Source organism: Lissotriton helveticus, chromosome 9 (assembly GCF_964261635.1).
Source record: "Lissotriton helveticus chromosome 9, aLisHel1.1, whole genome shotgun sequence".
Classification (NCBI taxonomy): domain Eukaryota; kingdom Metazoa; phylum Chordata; class Amphibia; order Caudata; family Salamandridae; genus Lissotriton; species Lissotriton helveticus.
In genome coordinates, this window is record NC_136070.1 from 572,358,910 (window position 1) to 572,377,350 (window position 18,441).

General features: G+C 45.2%; 1 protein-coding gene across 2 annotated transcripts in view; it reads left to right on the forward strand.

Annotated features, from left to right (window-relative positions):
* The first annotated feature begins 7,870 nt into the window (after positions 1 to 7,870).
* Positions 7,871 to 18,441, forward strand: part of LOC144781594 (transforming growth factor beta-2 proprotein-like) — a 139,242-nt gene continuing 128,671 nt past the window's right edge. The window contains exon 1 of one of the 2 annotated variants that reach the window (XM_078660509.1): positions 7,871 to 9,688. In XM_078660509.1, the coding sequence (XP_078516635.1) occupies positions 9,349 to 9,688 (340 nt within the window). In that variant the 5' untranslated portion in view covers positions 7,871 to 9,348. The remainder of the gene's footprint in view (positions 9,689 to 18,441) is intronic. The other variant, XM_078660510.1, reaches the window with a different exon arrangement.

Sequence of the window (18,441 nt, forward strand, 5' to 3'; positions counted from 1 at the left end):
AACGCACTGCCTGCTTTTCATGCTACATCGACAACCATCCGTGCCACTCTCCCTGCTCCTCAAGGACCCCCTCCACTGAGGACAGAACTCTTCATGCTGAACTTTTAAAAGTAACTCTTGCAGCAGGACAAACCTGGTCCCTGTATTCAACCCGCACTCCATTGGGGTCAGCCTGGACTTGTGACTTACACCCGGTCTCGCATGACTAAATCACTGCGAGTGGTAGTTTGTCTTTTTAGGTGCTGCACGTACCCTAAATCTTTAAATATGCATATCTCTGGTTCTACTGATTAGATTTTTGTCATTTTGGTCTCTAATAATTTATTAAATCGCACTCCATTTTAATAAATTGATGTGGGATTGTTCTTGTGTAGTATTTCCCCTTTATTACTGTTTGTGTGCTGCATAAATACTTAACGCATTGTCTCTAAGTTAGGCCTGACTGCTTTTGTGCCAAGCTACCAAAGGGTTAATTTGGGGTGTGCTTCTGTGTCACCGTGTCAAAAATTGTGGTGCCTGCTTGAGTAGGGTTTTACCACCCTCGACCTGTTGCTTTGATCATAATGTTATTGCTTCCTTTGAAAACAGTTTCAACTGTCCACAGTTCCCTATACATGGTTCCAGTCATTACTTTATGTTTCATCCATCTGAGCAGATTAGCTGTCCTTGCTGAGGTGATTGATTAGCCTAGCTGCAGATAGATTGTTTGCATGATGTTAGTACTAATATAGCATATGCCACATGTACATAATGTTTCTTTCTACAGTTTTGCATCTTTCAGATTGTGTGCAGCCTCAAAACGCCTCCTGTGTATTCCCAGAGCCTGACAAACGTCCTCCTTTCGAATTACTATTTCCTTCCTTTTTCATCCTCTGCATGCCTCCTCTGACCACATACTGCTTCAAGTCACATGCCTTAATCTGTACAATTGTATTTCTGAAAATGTCCCTTATGTTGTTCCAAATATACAAAAAATCGCTGCCTCTCCTTTTTTGAAAGCCATTTGTGCAGTCTAACTATACATAATCTCCCCTATCTCCTCTCTTCAGCCAACCAGGCATCTGCATGAACTCACAGACCATGTTGCCCCACAAATAATCAGCTCCAATTCCTATTAATTTAATCCACCACAGAGAAACAGGAGTAAATGCATGTAATGCCTTTCTTTCGAAAACAAGACTCTATCGAGTCTTTCTCTTACATCGAGAACAATATAAGATTCCTGAAGTCAAAAAGTTGTACTTTTTTATTTTACATGAAACAAAACGGGTGAAGCTGATTACTTTTCTTAGCAAGGGATCTAAGACTAAATGTTTCATTCCCAACCTCGTTTTCTTACATCACATATAGCAGCTTTAGGTCTAATTTTAAGAACTCTCAATCTAGACAAAAAATAGGAGCAGGGCAGGAAGACCAAATGTTATTGCCCAAGGTCACACAATTTGGTCACCTGGGGAGGCCCTGATTAAAAAAAACTGTCTCTTGGTTTAACTATTACTAACTTCCATAGTAGGCCACAGCGAGGGTGGAAAGGGGGGGGGGCTAATCCAAAGGCCCAGAGGCACCCGATTGTAAGGAATGCCACTGTGGTGGGAACCTTGCCCAGATTGTTTTATACAGTAGCTATTACCAGTATATTTGGATGTATGACGGTACGACGCGGGCTATTACCACGCGTACCATTACAACGCGTGTTTTACAACGCAAGTCGTTACCACGACTTGCGCTGTAGGGTGCGGATTTAGGAATAGTTTAATTTACTATTCCAACACCAGTCCCCGTGGATAGTAGGGAAGGTGTTGGAATAGTAAATTAACTATTCCTTGTCCTTGAGCGCCCTCCAGCGCAAGTCGTGGTTACGACTTGCGTTGTAAGAGACGCGTCGTAATGGTAGCGCGGAGTAACATCCACGTCGTAAAGGATGTTCCCCGTATATTTTGGTGAAAACGCACCCAATTGACCGTCTAGTGGTGTGGTTAGTGGTTTCTGTCCACCCCAATAAATTGTACACCTTCTTGGAGGCCCTGTCAATGTGTTTTTTTAAGCATCCACTACATGTAACTGAACTTGTTTACAATTGCTCCCAGTGGTTGAAAATTAAGAAATAATGACAGCAGGGGATTATAAAGCCTTTTCAATGGTCCGTGGGCTGTAAGTGGTAACTTGTCAGGATTCATTGTGGATAGTGTTCCTTCATAGCTGGTGTCACAGGTCCTGTGATGCTATTTGATTTCAACTGGATTACCGAGTTATTCAGTTTGTACGCTTAGTACCAATCGCTAGCAGTCAGGCCTAACTCTAGAAGGCAGTAGAGGAATTGAACACACTTAATAATCCCAATATCCATTGAGATCTATATCTAGATCAATGGTCCTGATTTAGAGGTAAGCAGAATTGAATGAAACCATAGAAAAGCTTGTTGAGACCCATAGCCTCCAAAATAAACTTCTGACAGTTCTGCACGCGCTTAGTGTCTCAGCGCGCACTCGGGCCTCATTTATGAGGTTTTGCCGTTGGGAAGCGCAGCAGGCCTTTCTGCTGCGCTTTCCTACGGCAAAAGAAAAGGACAGGGATGCGCCGTATCTATAAGATACAGCACATTCCTGTCTATTTCCCCTGCGCCGGCGCACAATGGGCTGCCTGCGCCAACGCAGGCACCTTTGCGCAATGGTGCAAGGGTGCCTGCTTTGCGGGGATGTTTATTTTTGTACAGGAAGTGAAACCTTTCTGTACAAAAATATTCACAAGAGGCTTTTCCTCTTTCTATGTGTGCTGCAGCACCCTTAGAAAAAGGAAAAACGAGGAGAAATAAAGATATTTCTCCCTGTTGCGCCTCCCGTACAGGCGAGGCGTAAGCTTTTGGCACTGCCTCAGTTTTACGATTTCTCGTAAATCTAAGGCAGTGTCAAAAGGCCATGGATGTTGCTGAGAACGCCCCCAGCAACACCCATTGCACGCCCCTTTAACGCAGAATACTGCGTTAAAGGAACTGATATTTATCAGGCAGCATTAAGCCAAAAAAAGTGGCTTAGTGCTGCCTGATAAATATCACTCAGGCTTCTGCGCCACGGAACGTCACAAAAAGTGACGGTCTCCTGTGAATTAATAATGGAAAGGTGGACACCCTAATCCATATGCAACGTTGTGTGTTCCTCAAAATTCGAGACCCCAGGTTATCCCATGTCAGGCAGGAGTAGAGTCCATCTTCTTTTTCCGATGCATTCTGTTATTTGGAGCTTCCATAGAACAGTGTAAAAGAATATATAGAATTCAAAGCGTCTACCTGGCTACTCATGTCTGACATGGAAGAACTTGAGAATGTTGTAGGATGTGCTTACTCATGATCACAGTTTCATTAAAAGAGACTTTTGGGTGAGCTCCGTACAAGAGCAAAGGGCGTGGGATGCACAGAGCTTTTACATTTCCCGGTTCCTTGCGCGAGTAGCTCAGCCCATTCATTTCTTTTTCTTTACATTCTGAGATTTGCAGTCAGTCCATGCATTACCATTAGAGATCAAGGCCACAAGTCTCAAAATGTGAATAATTGCGACCAATTCAGTTAGGCAGAACTAGCTTTACTGTCATATTTTTTCTCTTGTTGCCAATATCTTTTGATTTCTTGGACAGAGTTTGTCAAAAAAAGTGCATTTGCTAACTCTGATTATGCACCTCTTGAATCTGCATCTGAGTGCTCTGCCTTTCTGTTGCCTCAGGCTGTCCCTAAAATTGTTGGGTTCTGTGTGTACACATTTTTCATTTTCCAGCAGTGCAGTGTACTAAAACACTGCAGCGTTTCATTACACTAAATAGCTGACAGGTTTCCCAGGTCATGCGTAATATGCTGGGCCAGGCCAGGTTTCTACACTACCAGTTTTACCCCATGTCACAAAAAACGGAGTGCTCCACTCCTGCGGTAAAGTTAATCAACCTGATGATTTACGGAACTTGCAGTCCCGGTTCGCTTCAGGATATCCCACTGAACTAGAGCGGCCGACTTTGAAGCGGAAAAATCAGGTTTGAGTCTGGCGGGAGGCTCAAGCATCCTGTGATTCTGGGCAAATGAAATAATCTCCCTGTGCCTAAAAGAAAATGAATGTGTCCGTCTGTAATGCAACTTAGTGCCAATATCGGCAACTCACCCAACCAGCAAATCATAACATTGTCATAATAAATAAACACACAAGACTCATATTTGTTGGAGAATATATTGCTGCAGGTTTATTTCATACAAGAAATATGCCAACGTGGTGGGTCAACTTATGGGCGATCCAAAGGCAGGCAGCGGTGACACCCCTAAGCTGCTCTGCCCTCCTGATGAGCCAAATGCACCATGGCCAATCCTATCGGTGCTCCCCTTTTTTGGGGAAACTCCCCCTTACATAGCGTGAACCACCAGTCCAGACCTTTACTCATGCCCTTTTAGGGGCGAAACGTGTCCAGGCAAGCCCCTGGTTGCTCAGCCTTACAACCCCCTAAAATACTCGCGGGGCACCGTCGTTCCACCTGGGTCCTGCCGTAAAGACTCCTGGGGTTGTTTGGCTTTTGCACCCTTCTTGTGCTCCTGAAGAGGGTACTCCTATGTACCATTCAGCCCCTGGATTGCCCTGAAACTCCGCCTGTAACACTAATTAACAAGTTAACGACCTTCCTACCCTAGTTACCCACCCTAGCTGACATGCCGGGTATGCGATAGGGAGGGTGACAGCGTGAAGAATCGGCGCAAAAGGAATGCCGGATGGGCAGAGAATAAATACTCTGCCCCTGCCCACTCGGTGCGCCAGAAGTGATTTGTGCCACACGCCTGACCTCAGGGACCACCGGAGGTCTAACCACTAGACTGGTTTGGGGTGCCTAATGTGGCACTAAGGTGGCCACCCTCCAAAGGGGTCCTCTGCGTGCGCCACAGGCAGCCTCAGGTTCTCATGTAAAGCACTCTGGTACCTTTGAATTGCATTCATGCTATATAAAACTGTAAAAAAGACTGCAAAAGAAAAGTCCAGCAGTGCATTTGTCATGATATGGAGTAATCTGGTAACCCTTAGTAAACGAATCCAGTAACATTCTCTGGCACGAAACCCTGCTTCAATTGCGGAAACTGCATAATTAAAGGGAACACCATTCACCACCCGATAAAAGGAAACGCAATAAAACTAAGAGTAAACGCCACTTGTGATACCAACAATCTGATCTACGGAATAAAATGTCCATGTGGCAAAATGTACGTCGGAAAGACTGAGCGACGCATTAAAGTGCGCCTTACGGAACATAAGTCAAACATCCGATTGAAAAACCTAAAGTCAGCATTATCCTCACACTACGTTGAAAAGAATCACAACGTTTCACAAATCAAATTCATCGTCCTGGAAACCATACAAAAAGTGGAGGGTATTGATAACAACAAAAATCTTTTGAAAAGTGAGAACTTTTGGATTCAGAAGTTATCGACCCAAAAACCATTGGGTCTTAATGAAAGAATTGAACTGTCTTGTTACCTTTAAATATTTGCTCCATGCACTGTAACTAGTGATAAATGTGTGCCTCCATCACCCTCTTTGACACTACCTTATTATACACGCACCTTATCCCCCCATCTCCATCCAGTTTCTTTCACTTCTCTAATAGCTCACATACTAGTCATAGAACCATCTATCCCACACGCACCCAGTTCGAGTGCAGACCCATGCGCGTCAACATTAAATCATAGATTTTTCTTTACATTTTTTCCACCACCCCATTTAATCTTTCAACAACAGTAATTCTGTCTTAAGAGCATTTTTCACCCGAGTCAACTTTGGGTGCACCCAACGATGTAATTATGTCCATGTATTTTGTATTTCACATCTCGTTTTGAGGCTACCACGGAACTGCATAGTCTTTCTCTAGTGTTAGTCACGTGTCACGTGACCGGAGATTTTCAAAATACCTAAACGCGGGCAGGATCCCTTGCACCGGCGTTTTCTGAAGACTAACTAACGAACCGCCACACTTTCTCGCCAAAATGCAGGTCAGTCACGAACTCCCGATACTTTTGAACCTGAAGCACGACATTTTCATACTCCCGTAGCACGCTTTGACCGCGTCTTTTCACATATTCTTTTCAGAACTGATGTATCACTGAAGACAGGCATGTAAGTGATATGGAATCTTATCGTTCACTTCTTGTTCGTATTTAACCATTTTCAAATGCACATTGCCATGGTTACTGTTGCGTACCATTCACTGTTTCATGAGTTGTTATATCTTTAACCGCATGCGTGCGGCATGATTTCCCCCCGTACGCTGGATTTTGCGAAAGCGCACTTTACATGACGAGCTGGGCTCGTCATGAGCGTGCGAGGAGGCTACCTCATGACGAGCCCAGCTCGTCATGAGCGTCGAAGGGGATAAGGAGAGTAGTAATTAAGAGCCACATCACCGATACCTGACAAAGCACACTATTTTTTGCACTGTTGTTATTATTTAGGACTCTGTTAGAAGTCATACTAACAGTTGATTACGTTATTGTTTTATAGTGTCTATTCCCTGACGAAGGGCATGTTGTTAATGCCCGAAATGCATTGGACACGTTGTAAAGACATTGCCTGAGTGAAAAAATTGCATAATATGTATCTAAAAATATGAGATATCAAAGCTTGGAACATTGAAGTCAAAATATATGAAGTACAATATAAAGACACTTAAAGAACCTCATTGATTGGAAGTCTTTTTTCTACAAGACAAATATGTGTATGCCAGCTAAGGGATGAAACCAGAGACCCTCTGGTTTCACTTTCTTCACTTGAACCCTTAGTAAAGGACACCTTTTCATACTATGTTCAGTGCGTTTCCGCGTTGTGTTGCTTTATATCGAATGATGGTTGCAGAGTTCTCAAGTTTCCCGTGTCCTTGCATGTGCAACTCACTCAGGTGAGGTTTTTTGCGACATGTAGTCTTGATCTTATAATGAGGTTTCAGGACAAAAAGTGGCAGCAGGGAAAGCAAACACTTGGGCTGGATAGGGTATTCACTACCTGGCCTAGGAACCATAAGAGCTTTGCATTTGCATATCACAGTTGCCACATAAGCAGGACTTAATTTGAGCCGGTGGTTTCTAGTGCTGGGCAGTGGCACCTAATTGCCAGCACCGGGGCTTATGACAGTCCGCCACATGGTGACGCTGTCTGGCTCATTTAGGTGTGAGCACAACCACAGCTGTGTGTGATGGGTAGTAGCTGAGTTTGTATTGTCATTGCCAGCTCACAGGGACAATGTGTGCTGCAAGCTGCAGTAGCCTCCTGAGCCCTGGCACTTATTCATCTTACAAATTAAGCACTGCATATAAGCCATGCCATACGAGACACTATCAGCACATCTTGGCTTTTAGTGAGAGCAGATTGCATTCTGGAACTTGTAGTTTCTCTTTTAACGGCGTTCTTATAAGGTCGAAAATGACAGCATGCAAAAAGTGCTGCTAACTTAAAAGCCAGGACTAAATAAGCTAGAAATAAATAAATAAATAAATACATAAATAAGGAAAGAAAGAAATAAAGAAAGAAAGGAAGGACTGGTTGAAGTTATCGTTCAAGGCATTAGGCTATGAAATGGTCTATTTGCTGATATTCAGTAAATATTTCGCAAAGCGCACCCCACCGCCTGAAGGTGATGGCGCTGTCAAGAGAGTGCGCGCTTTGTTCGTCTGCTCTCGCCTCAGCCTCTGCCCTCCGTGTGCGCGTGCAGTTCACGCGCCAGGTTGCGGCAAGCCCTGGAGGCACGTGGCGCGCGGTGCGGCTCTGTGGTACACCTCAGGGCTCTGGCAGCGCCGAAGGAGGGGAAGGGATGAAGGAGCGGAAGGGGGACGGGGGGCGGAGGAGATAGAAAGGTAGGTGGAGACAGACGGGGCGGGGGAGGAGGAGAGAGCCGCGACTACGTTTTCTCAGGGACCAAAACTTCGCCGACTGCTTAAAGATACGGCGCACTCCCCTTCCCCGCTTCAGCTCCTGGCAGGAGGGCATTGGGTTCGGCAGGGACACGCCCCGAGACTGCAAGAAAGCACGTGAGAGCGCGGTCAAGCGTTCACCTCCTCCACGGGGACAGTGGAATTAATCTGCATGTGACACAAGAGCACACTGTGTCCAAACTCCCAGCTCCTCGAGAACCTGGATCACAGACGCCAAGCTCCTCACAGGGGACAGCCGGAGTGATGTGTGCATCGCACACGGACAGACAGCAGACACTCCGCTCCTCCGGGGGAACGCAGACTGTATTCTGCACATTGTGGAAGAGAACAGAGAGCCAACTACGCAGCTCTTGAAAGCATCTGGGACTGCGTGAGGCACAAAAGGACCCCGCCCGGAGACCCAGCGCCTCAAAGGGAACAGAGGCTTCTGCACATGCTCAGGAGCTTGGAGTGCGGGGCACCTAGCGCATCAAAGGGGACACAGCTCCTGAGTGCTATCAGGGCCGGCCTAAGGCATGTGCAAGCTGTGCACCTGCACAGGGCCGCCAAACCCCCTACCTACACTCCCTGCTCAGGGCCTCCGTGAGCCTAGAGCCGGCCCTGGTGCTATGCTTTAGAATCACGAGGCACTAGATCACAGCATTTCATCTGCAAACCTTCTAATGGGACATGATCAAGGACATCCTCAAACAACTCTGGGCGCAAGTCAACGTTCAATTCCTAGGCAGGATCTCATTCCCAACCTGTAGCTCTTCCGAGTAACCTGGGTCCCTGACCACCAGATCCCTCTAACATCCATTCAGAAGTGAGCCACGAAATTGATGTTGTGGAAGCAGGTGCCATACCTCTAGAAATACACGCCTTTGATTCTTTAGCTCAATTTCCAGATTGAAGGTCTTTCCTTCATTTGTAAAGAAGAGTTGGCCTACATTAGGATTTTGATTGAATATGGACACGCAGCGTGGTGCACGGGTATGAAGTTATGGACTGAGATGGGCATCTTTGGCCAGAAGTACTCTTGCGACTGAGGGTAGCCTGAATGCAGGCAGTAAGCTCTGCAGTCTGTGTAGGAAGCAAGTCCAGAAATGGCCTGCTGATGAGCTTGGTGGACTGGGATTGATTTGGTTCCTCCACCAGACTGGGTCTCTGAGCACATCAGATGCCTGCATTGCAATCTGTGAATTCAACGTCTTCTGAGCCGGGCCAGCCTTGACAGTCGCTGCTCTTGCTAGCACTTGACCAGCCAGAACACATTTTTGAAGGACGTGTCCATCTAAAAAGCGATTCACTCACATTGGACATTCAATGACCTGTATTTTCCCAACTTGGCTATTCATGGTGCATTTTTTTTGCTCTGCTGGAAAATTGACCAAGTTCTTCTGAATATCTGCTGATCACTGGCTCGGCTGAAGATGTGCCTGCTCCTGCTCTGTGCCTCCCTGCTGGAACTGGTGGCGGGGCTGCTGGCCCATTCTACCTGCCAGCCCTTTGACCTGGACTCCTACAAGGCGAAGCGCATTAAGGCAGTGAGGGGTCAGATTCTGAGCAAGTTGCGCTTCCCAGGCCCTCCCGAGCAGGAGGCCCCGCAGTCAGTACCTCCTGAGGTGATGCTCCTGTACAACAGCACCAAGGAGCTGCTAAAGGAGCGGGCCAAGGAACTGGCATGGCTCTGTGACCGGGGGAGCAGCGAAGAGGACTACTTCGCCAAGGAGGTGCAGAAGGTGGACATGGTGCCACAGAACTACGGAAACAGTGAGGATGGGGTGTTGAAATTGGTCGGTGGGAAGGGGTGACGTCAAATCAAGAAGGAGATAAAGGGAAAAGGCAGTCACAGGGGAGGCATTTAGAGAATGGTAGAGAGTATATTGTATTGTAATTGCATTTATACGGCGCTTACTACCCCTGAAGAGGCGTTGAAGTGCTTTTTCGGCGAGTAGCACGCTACTCTGAAACCCATACAGTGTTAGTGGTGAATTATTATAGTGAAATATGAAAGTAATTTGAGTAGTGGATATTTTAGTCAGTTATTTGGATTGAGAAGTGTAGCGAAGAGCGCTTGCTACCCCATATTAGGTGTTGAAGTGCTTTTTGGCGAGAAGCACGCTACTCCGGAACCCATAAAGTATTAGTGGTGAATTAATATAGTGAAATATGAAATTAATATGCTTGGTGGGCTTGTTAATCTATTATTTGGATTGAGAAGGATAGTGGAGGGATAGAAGGGAAGCATTTAGATTTTTAGTTTTTTGTGTGGAGCTCCTAGCAGTTGGAGGAGGTTTTGGATGAGTAAAAGAGAGGTGGAGGGGGATGAGTGAAAGGGAGCTGGAGGGGGAAGAGTCAGAGGTAGGGTTTAGGAAAGGCTTGTTTTGGGGGATCAGAATAGTAAAAAGAGGTATGAGTGTGAGGAAATCATTGGGCAGCTAACACCAAGCGGATATTAGGGGAAGTGGCTATAAGAAGACATGCCTGGGTGTCTCACACTTTTTGATGCTAATGGGCGAGTCAGTTTGTCTTCCTCACTGGGTGCACCTCATTTTTTTTACTAATTGCATTTGGGCGTTTCTCTTCCATCTTTATCTTTAAAATATATATGTGTTTTTCTTTTGCCTTTATAAAACATAAACATTATAATACATAGCCTCAATTATGTTTCTTCCACAAAGTGCATAGTTTGATCCCAATATCCCATTCAATCATTTTACAGCAAACAGCACTATGATTAAGATACAGCCTAGCCAACCGGGGAAGTATCTCTTTCTAAATGCCATTGGGTGTTTTTCATCCTCTCTTCAGGTCTCACGTTAGCTACCTCACCAAATTATTAATGGGGGTGGGGTCGCACACTACTCACACACCGGCGGTGTCGCCCCAAAGGACTCTGGTCAATGTAGTAAAGTGTTCGCGATGCATCATCTTTCGATCTTCTGCTATCTTCGCTGTCTTCGCCATCCCTGGACACGTGTTTCGGGGTATTACCCCTCATCAGCAGGGATAGGCCGTGTACTGGGGTTGCCGATGGCTGCCAATATCTGCCAGGTATAGTACCACTCAGGCGCGTAGGTGCGGGATCCCAGGCTCGTCAGCCCGCTGCTCAAGGAAGCTTTAAAGTTACAAATGGGGGTGGGGTCGCACACTACTCACACACCGGCGGTGTCGCCCCTAAGGACTCTGGTCAATGTAGTAAAGTGTTCGCGATGCATCATCTTTCGATCTTCTGCTATGGGCGACATCGCCGGTGTGTGAGTAGTGTGCGACCCCACCCCCATTTCTCACCAAATTATAGTTTTTCCCCAAAATTCATACATAGCACATACATGCTACATATACATGGAGGGGTTTTCGGTCAGAAGACTTCATTGAGTGGTCTGTTAAATTATCATTCATAGTTCGCTCCCTCCAATCTCAGCATAAAGCATGGGACAATGGCATAGCCCCTTTAACCATTGGCTTCCTTTACCATGAGTGACTGCACAAAGCCTGCGCACATTGTTGACATCCACCTAAAAATAATGTATTTCTTGTCAATGACAAATCTGGTTGACGTAGCGTTTTATTAAATACTTTTTTGATATTACCTTAAAATATCAGGTATTTAGGTTTGCTTGCACTTATGGTGCCCAGTTACATGGTTATTTCCTGGCTCCTTTTTTAGGTCTCACCTACGTATATGACAGCCACATTTAAGTGGCTACAAGTTTTCTTTTATGTTTCTTTATTGTTTTGACATAAGCTTGCAATAAAAAAATGAAAAAAATTACTATTTCTCCAGCTTGCTACGGCCAGGCATATTGCCTTTGTCAATGTGTTTTTTTTTCACGATGTTACTGGTCATTGTTTCTCTCACTTCTTATACTTATGCACACTTGATATAGCACAAAGAATCAGCCCAAAGGGCATGGTCTTTAAGTGGGCTGGGTCCTGCAGATGCTCAGAACTGGCAGTTCTTAAAAGCAGGTGCAGGGACGGGTCCCTAACGGGCTCTCCTTTTTTTTACCTTCAGAGTGGGAACAAAATAAAGCTTTACTCTGCAATAGTACCATCTGTTACTGATTTTGATCAAAGAGATTCATTTTTCAGTTTTGTATACCGCAATCTTGGAGCAAACAAGTTACATTACACAGGGACATTCATGTTTTGAATCGCAGGAAATTCAGCCGACCAGAGGCTCGAACCTGCTTTCTCATCTCGAAAGTTGGCAGCTCTAGCCTTAGCCACATATCTGGATTCATGTACAGAAGCAGCAAAATACCTGTCGGACGGCACACTAGGCTGAGTACAGATCTTTAGCTTAAGTGTTTTAAGCCATACCCTTAATTGCATCGGCCACACCCCTATGAGAGACCCCAGTTTTTTCATCCCATTTAAAGCCCTGTCGAAGGGGCATCTTGGTGCTAGAGCACTGTCCAGGTAGAAGAAAGGGAAAAGGAAGAAAGGAGAAGTAACATTTAAAAGGCCTTGTTTTGAGTTTTTTTTAAAGCAGGCAAAGTCAGGGCAAGCACAGACTTGGACGGGTAAACTGTTCCATTGATGTGGGCCCAGGTAACAAAAAAGATTGGCTGCCATATTTGGCTACACGAATATGGTGAAAACAGGGAGAAGCTGGTCTTTGGATCTCAAGTTTCTAGTAGGGAGATAGGAGTGGTTTATTTTGAAAATATATAGGGCCCATGCCAGCTAAGCATTTGTGTACCAGACACAAGAGCTTGAAGATGGCACGCTTCCTGATTTGTAGCCAGTGTAGAGATTGTAGAGTGGGCTTTGAGGGTGTTCTGAATGACCTGAAGCTTAGATTTATTTGCTTCCACTAAGAGAGCATTTTTATAGTCAAGACGACTGACCACAAGAGCCTGCGTGAGAATTCTTCTTGAGTGGATGGGTACCCACTGGAAAGCTTTCCTAAGCATGCACATTATTCCAAAGCAGGTGCCACAAATGTAACATGTATGCTCTCTCATTGTGAGGTTATCATTGATTAAAATACCAAGATTATTTTCTGCCTTTTAAGGATGTGGGGTGGTGCCCAGCTCTGACAGCCAGCAGTTGTAACACCAATAAGTGTAGGCGTTACCGAACAGCAGAATCTCATTTTTGTCGCTGTTTAGCAGCAGGCAATTCAGAGACATCCAGGATGCGACTCTCTTCATAATTCTCTGAATTAGAATTTTGCAGATTCAGGATTTGAACCCATAGAGATTATCAATTGTGTGACATCTGCATACCAGATGACATCTAAACCGTTAGGTCTCACCACTTGAACTAGTGGGGCAAAATATATATTAAAGAGCGTTGGGCTCACTGAGGAAACATGGCACAAAATGTAAAAGGCCCCAAATGTATATTCTGAGTACGGTTGCAAACGAAATTTTAAAGCCACCCTATCACTTTACCACTGACACGCACCAATCTCAGAAAGCCGTTGGACCATGGTGGAGTGTGAGATGGTGTCAAAGGTTGCAGATAAGTCGAGTAGCACCAGCATTGCTGGATAACCATCATCAAGGGAAAGTCGGTTGGTTTCCAGCACCGCCTTCAACGCAATTTCTGTCCTGTGTGAGCCTCTGAAATCTTACTGAGAAGGGTCTAAAATAGCATTTGTTTCCAAGTAAAGAGAGAGTTGTTGATTAACTAAGCTCTCTATAGTTTTGCTTAAATAAGGGAGAAGCGATATGGGTCTATAGTTTAAAGGTAACAGGGTGTCTGCATTGTTTTTTTGTGGATGGGTTGAACTTGTGCAGTTTTCCAAGCTAAAGGTAAGGTCGCAGTGCTTAACCCCTTGCGCGCTAGCGGTTTTCCCGCTGTGCGCTGACTTTTGCGAAAAGCCGCGTTGCATGACGAGCTCAGCTCGTCATGAGCGTACGACAGGCGTAACTCATGACGAGCTGAGCTCGTCATGAGCGTAGAAGGGGTTAAAGAAAAGTTAGACAATGCATTAATCGCTGGAAGTAATGCGTTGGTCAGTGTCGCCATAACATGGGGAGGGGAAAGGACAGAAGGGGAACCTGATTTGAGTTTTTTCCATTGATTCCAGAGCTTGTTCCAAAGTTATGGGTTGAAAGTGCTCCAGGTAGATGGAAGAATTGATGAATAATAGAGTGGTGGATATGGTTTCAGTTAGGGGGGGCGCATTGGGAAAGGTTCTTATAGATGTTTGTGATTTTCTATTCAAAATGGACTGCCGCAGCATTGCAGAGTCCCTGGTAGGACAGGATGGTAGAAGTATGTGCAGTGGGCCTCGTGAATTTATTCAAAATGTTGAATAGTTCTTCAGCTGAATTCCCCGCACTAGCAATTCTTTTTATAATATGGGACTTTCTAGCATCTTTATGCCTTTTATGCAAGCCTCTCAGTGCTGGTGCTAATGCCAAAGGTGTTTCTTTCAGTGAGTGATTTGGCAGAGCGCCACCTTTCCTCCAGTTTTCTACAGGCTGTTCTCACCTGTTTTAGTTCTTCCGAGAACCAAGGGGAAAGATGCTTAGCAGTGTTGGAATCGTGAGAGGGACAACTTTATCTAGGATCTGGGAGAATTACTCCTGGAAGTTAGTGAAAACACTATTTATATCGGGAAAGACTGCAGAGAATGGGGAATTACAGATTTTCTTCCAGGGCATTGTCTTGTTGAGGAATTCATACTTTTTCCTGATCTGCTTTCCTTTGATATGGATCTGGATATTTGCAAGGAAATGGTCTGACCAAGTTAGGGGAAAATGAGAGTCCACCTGAAGGTCCAAGGCATTTGTAAATATAAGCTCTAAGGTGTGCCTAGTAGTATGTGTGGGACCACTAATTATCTGATTAAGCCCTAGCATCTCCATATCGGAGAGTAGTATTTGTGTTTCTGCATCTAAATCTAGTTGTGCGTGGAAGTTAAAATCTCCCTCTAGCAGAAATTTGTTAGAAGAAAGTACATGGGGGGGGGGGGGGGGCAAGACATTCCATTAATTTATGGTTGAAGTATTTTTTGATCTGAGATGGCGATAAACTAGGGTGCCCCTCCATAATTCCTCCAATGTAATTTTTAAGATAAAAATACAGAGCTCTATCCAGTCATCACAAAGTGTATCCATCGAAGAGACTTAACGGGTTCTCGAAAGCAAAGGTGTCATTTTATATTTCCCAGACTCTTTCCACAGATGTGACTGAGGGTTCCCTTCCAGTTTTTTATCAGATAATATTTGTTTTACCGTTGTTGTTTCTCCAGAGGTAATTGGGTGTTTCACTTCCTTCATTTATACATGTGATTTGGTGTTTCTCTTCTTGTTTCTTATGATGTTGAATAATGTTTATCTTCTTGTTTCCCCTGATGTGATTCAATTGCTCTCTTCATCTTTCTCGTGAAGTGATTGGTCATGGCCATTCTTCTTTCTCCAGTTGCAAATTAATGTTTATGTTACTTTTTATGTGGTTGAGTAAGTCTTGCTCTTCTCTTTTCTTCATAGGCTGTTGCACCAGTGGCAGCCGCTGCCTATCTAGAGTGGTAGGGCAAGGGGACAAGGAGGAGGGGATGAAATAATAATAACATAAAAAAGACTTACCTGCCGATCTGCTCCCGCTGATGCTGCCAGCCGCCTCACTGCGCCTCTCATCTGACCGGAAGGGGCTGGGCCCTCAAGACACAGGCATTCCACCCAATCCAGACACTACTCTCATGATATGAGAGTAGCGCCAGTATTGGTCTGAGCAGCCTCGTTTGCCGCTCATACAGTACATTGGAGCCTGTGACATTTCTCCAAACCGGCTATGCAACTCAGCTGGGTTGGCGAAACATAAGTTTGCATGTTTGTTTGACCGGCCTAAGATGGATGGCCAAACCGACATGCACACTTATAAGTGCACACTACTCCTCCCCCTGCCATTCCCAGCCCCACACAGCCCAATTCTCAATGTGCTGCTCAGGCAGCATAAATAAAATGATGATAACATTGTTTTTTTAATGGAGTTTTATATAGCGCAAACTTGACTCTGTATCGGGTATCAGAGCGCTTTACATAGCACCAGTTGCATTACATGAGAATACATTCATTTTTGTTTGGCATGGGGAGATTAAGTGATTTGCCCAGAATCACCGGATGTTCAGCGTCATTGCGGAGACTTGAACCCGGTTCGCCAGATTCGAGGTTGACCGCCCTAGCTGTTAGGCTAACTCCTCTCCCCTATATTAATTGTGTTATCATTTAATTTATCATCTGCTGGCGATAGGCTGTGGGGCGATGCTCTCCCGCCATTACAGAGTAACTGCCCCTGTGTTGCACAGGTTTCTTCCTTATTTTCCAGACACACCTGGTTAGTTCCCTTTTGTGTTGATGGCGGGTGTTTTTCTCCCTGAAATATTATTGGGAGAGGTTGTGCATGAATGGGTCCTTCCTCCTTCTCCTCTAGTTAATGGATGCTTTTTTTCCTACCCATATGATTGGGTGTTTTTCGTCTGCCTTGGGTGAGTGTTACTCTTTGTCAAAAGGTAACTTGGTGCCTCTCTCAGTTTCTCTGGGTGTGTGAGTGTTCATATTCTTAGTCTACAGGTATACATACATATCTACGTTTCTTATTATTTCTCTGTGTGCGTCTGGATGTTTTTTTTCTAAATGTGATTGATTGATTTTGTTTCTACAGCTGTGTTTGTATGAACATCTCTCTTACGCTCCAGTTTTAAGTAGGTGTTATTGTTCATGTTTCATTTTCCTTAATTGATGCCTAGTTGCGTTTTCCTCTTCCCTATGTGATTTCGAATTCCCCTCTGTTTAGGTTGACCAAATTTCTGTTCAAAAAGACCTGGTGTCCACTTACCAAACTCTTACAGTAGGCGTAAAGCCCGCCCATTGCTTACTGTTGGTTGGCTTTATTGTAATTTGCTTGCTTCTTTTTCGATAGCTTGCCTTGGCCATTTTGTGCATGTCCCTGCCATAGCATAGTATTTTTTATTGTGTCCTGCCACTGCCCACTTTTAAAGAACTACTTTAATCTTTTTACTTACGCACTCTATGACAGTGCATGTGTTTTCCAGATGTCTCCCATGTGTGCTCCTCTCCCACCTAAGCGCTCCCTGTTGCTCTCTTTCATCTGTATGCTTACACCCCATGCTTCGTTTTGCTCTTTCTTGCTTGTGATCTTTGCCCACAGGTCCCGGTACTCTCCTTCGTGTGCTGGTTTTTCTCTCCACCCACCTCTCCTCTATTGCCACACTCCTGAAGTCCAATTTTTAGGGCTCGCCTGCCAATGCGCTTGCGCATTGAGCTGGCGAGACATATAGGGGCTTATCGAGAGCTTAACCAAACTGGCGATTTGATGCACTGCACGTGAGCGCGTGCACAATGCCACCAGCGTCCCTCCCACAAGCTTCCCCCAGCCCGTGTCTGCATTTGTCCTCCCCTAATTATTCACGCGCGCTCGCCTTTCTGTAGTGCCTCGCTTTCCCCATAAGCTTGGAGGCAATCTGCTTCCCCGCCACCCTGGTGTTTCTGTCTTTTCTCGTTTGTTTTCTTTGTGTTTGAGCAGTCCATACTTGTGCTCATGTTTTCACTCGCTCCGCCTTTTTCACCCTCCCACCCGCCCCATCCCAACCCCAGCCAGAGCACCTTCACATCCAAACGCTGCCTTATCTGGGTTTATACATCATGCCTGCTCATGTTTGTGAGCGTTTCACACTGTACACTTTTGTACCTCACACCAGGGTTCTCGTGTGTGGTAAAATCACACTCAGTATCTCGCATGCATGGCTCATTTGTTAGCATCTCGCACTAGTTTTCCATATTAATGAGCCTCTCCCACCCACGCTTCTGTTTCTAAGCCGTCTCTACATGAGGCTTCCTATGTTTGTGAGCATAACACACTATACAAAGCATTCCCACCCACTTGCTCGCTGCCCTGCTCCCCTCCCCCGCCCCCCACACAGCAATGCCAAGATCTTGTTTTGTTTGTTTTGCGATCGTGCTACGCGCATTTGCCTTACAGAACGCACACTCGGCATACATTAATAGAGGTTTTGAGCTTCATGTCACAATAAGGTTTAGCACTGCGCTGGTATAGATTTTTGACACAAAATAAACCCTTTGCGTGCAAAATATGGTCAACACTTTTCAAGCTGCTCCCCCGCCGCTCGCCATATGCTCCTTCCCTCCCACTTCCCTCCCACTTGCTCGCTGCCCTGCTCCCCTCCCCCGCCCCCCACACAGCAATGCCAAGATCTTCTTTTGTTTGTTTTGCGATCGTGCTACGCGCATTTGCCTTACAGAACGCACACTCGGCATACATTAATAGTGGTTTTGAGCTTCATGTCACAATGAGGTTTAGCACTGCGCTGGTATAGATTTTTGACGCAAAAAAAACCCTTTGCCTGCAAAATATGGTCAACACTTTTGTATATGTCGCTTTACGTCACGCGACCCACTGTGCAAAATCTCAGCCTCACTTTCTGCTAAGATAGTTCAGATGCTATCAAGAGCTGACAGGCATAAATAAATAGCAAAAAAAAGTGAAGTCGGACTTTCAATTGTTATGAACTACAGGACACT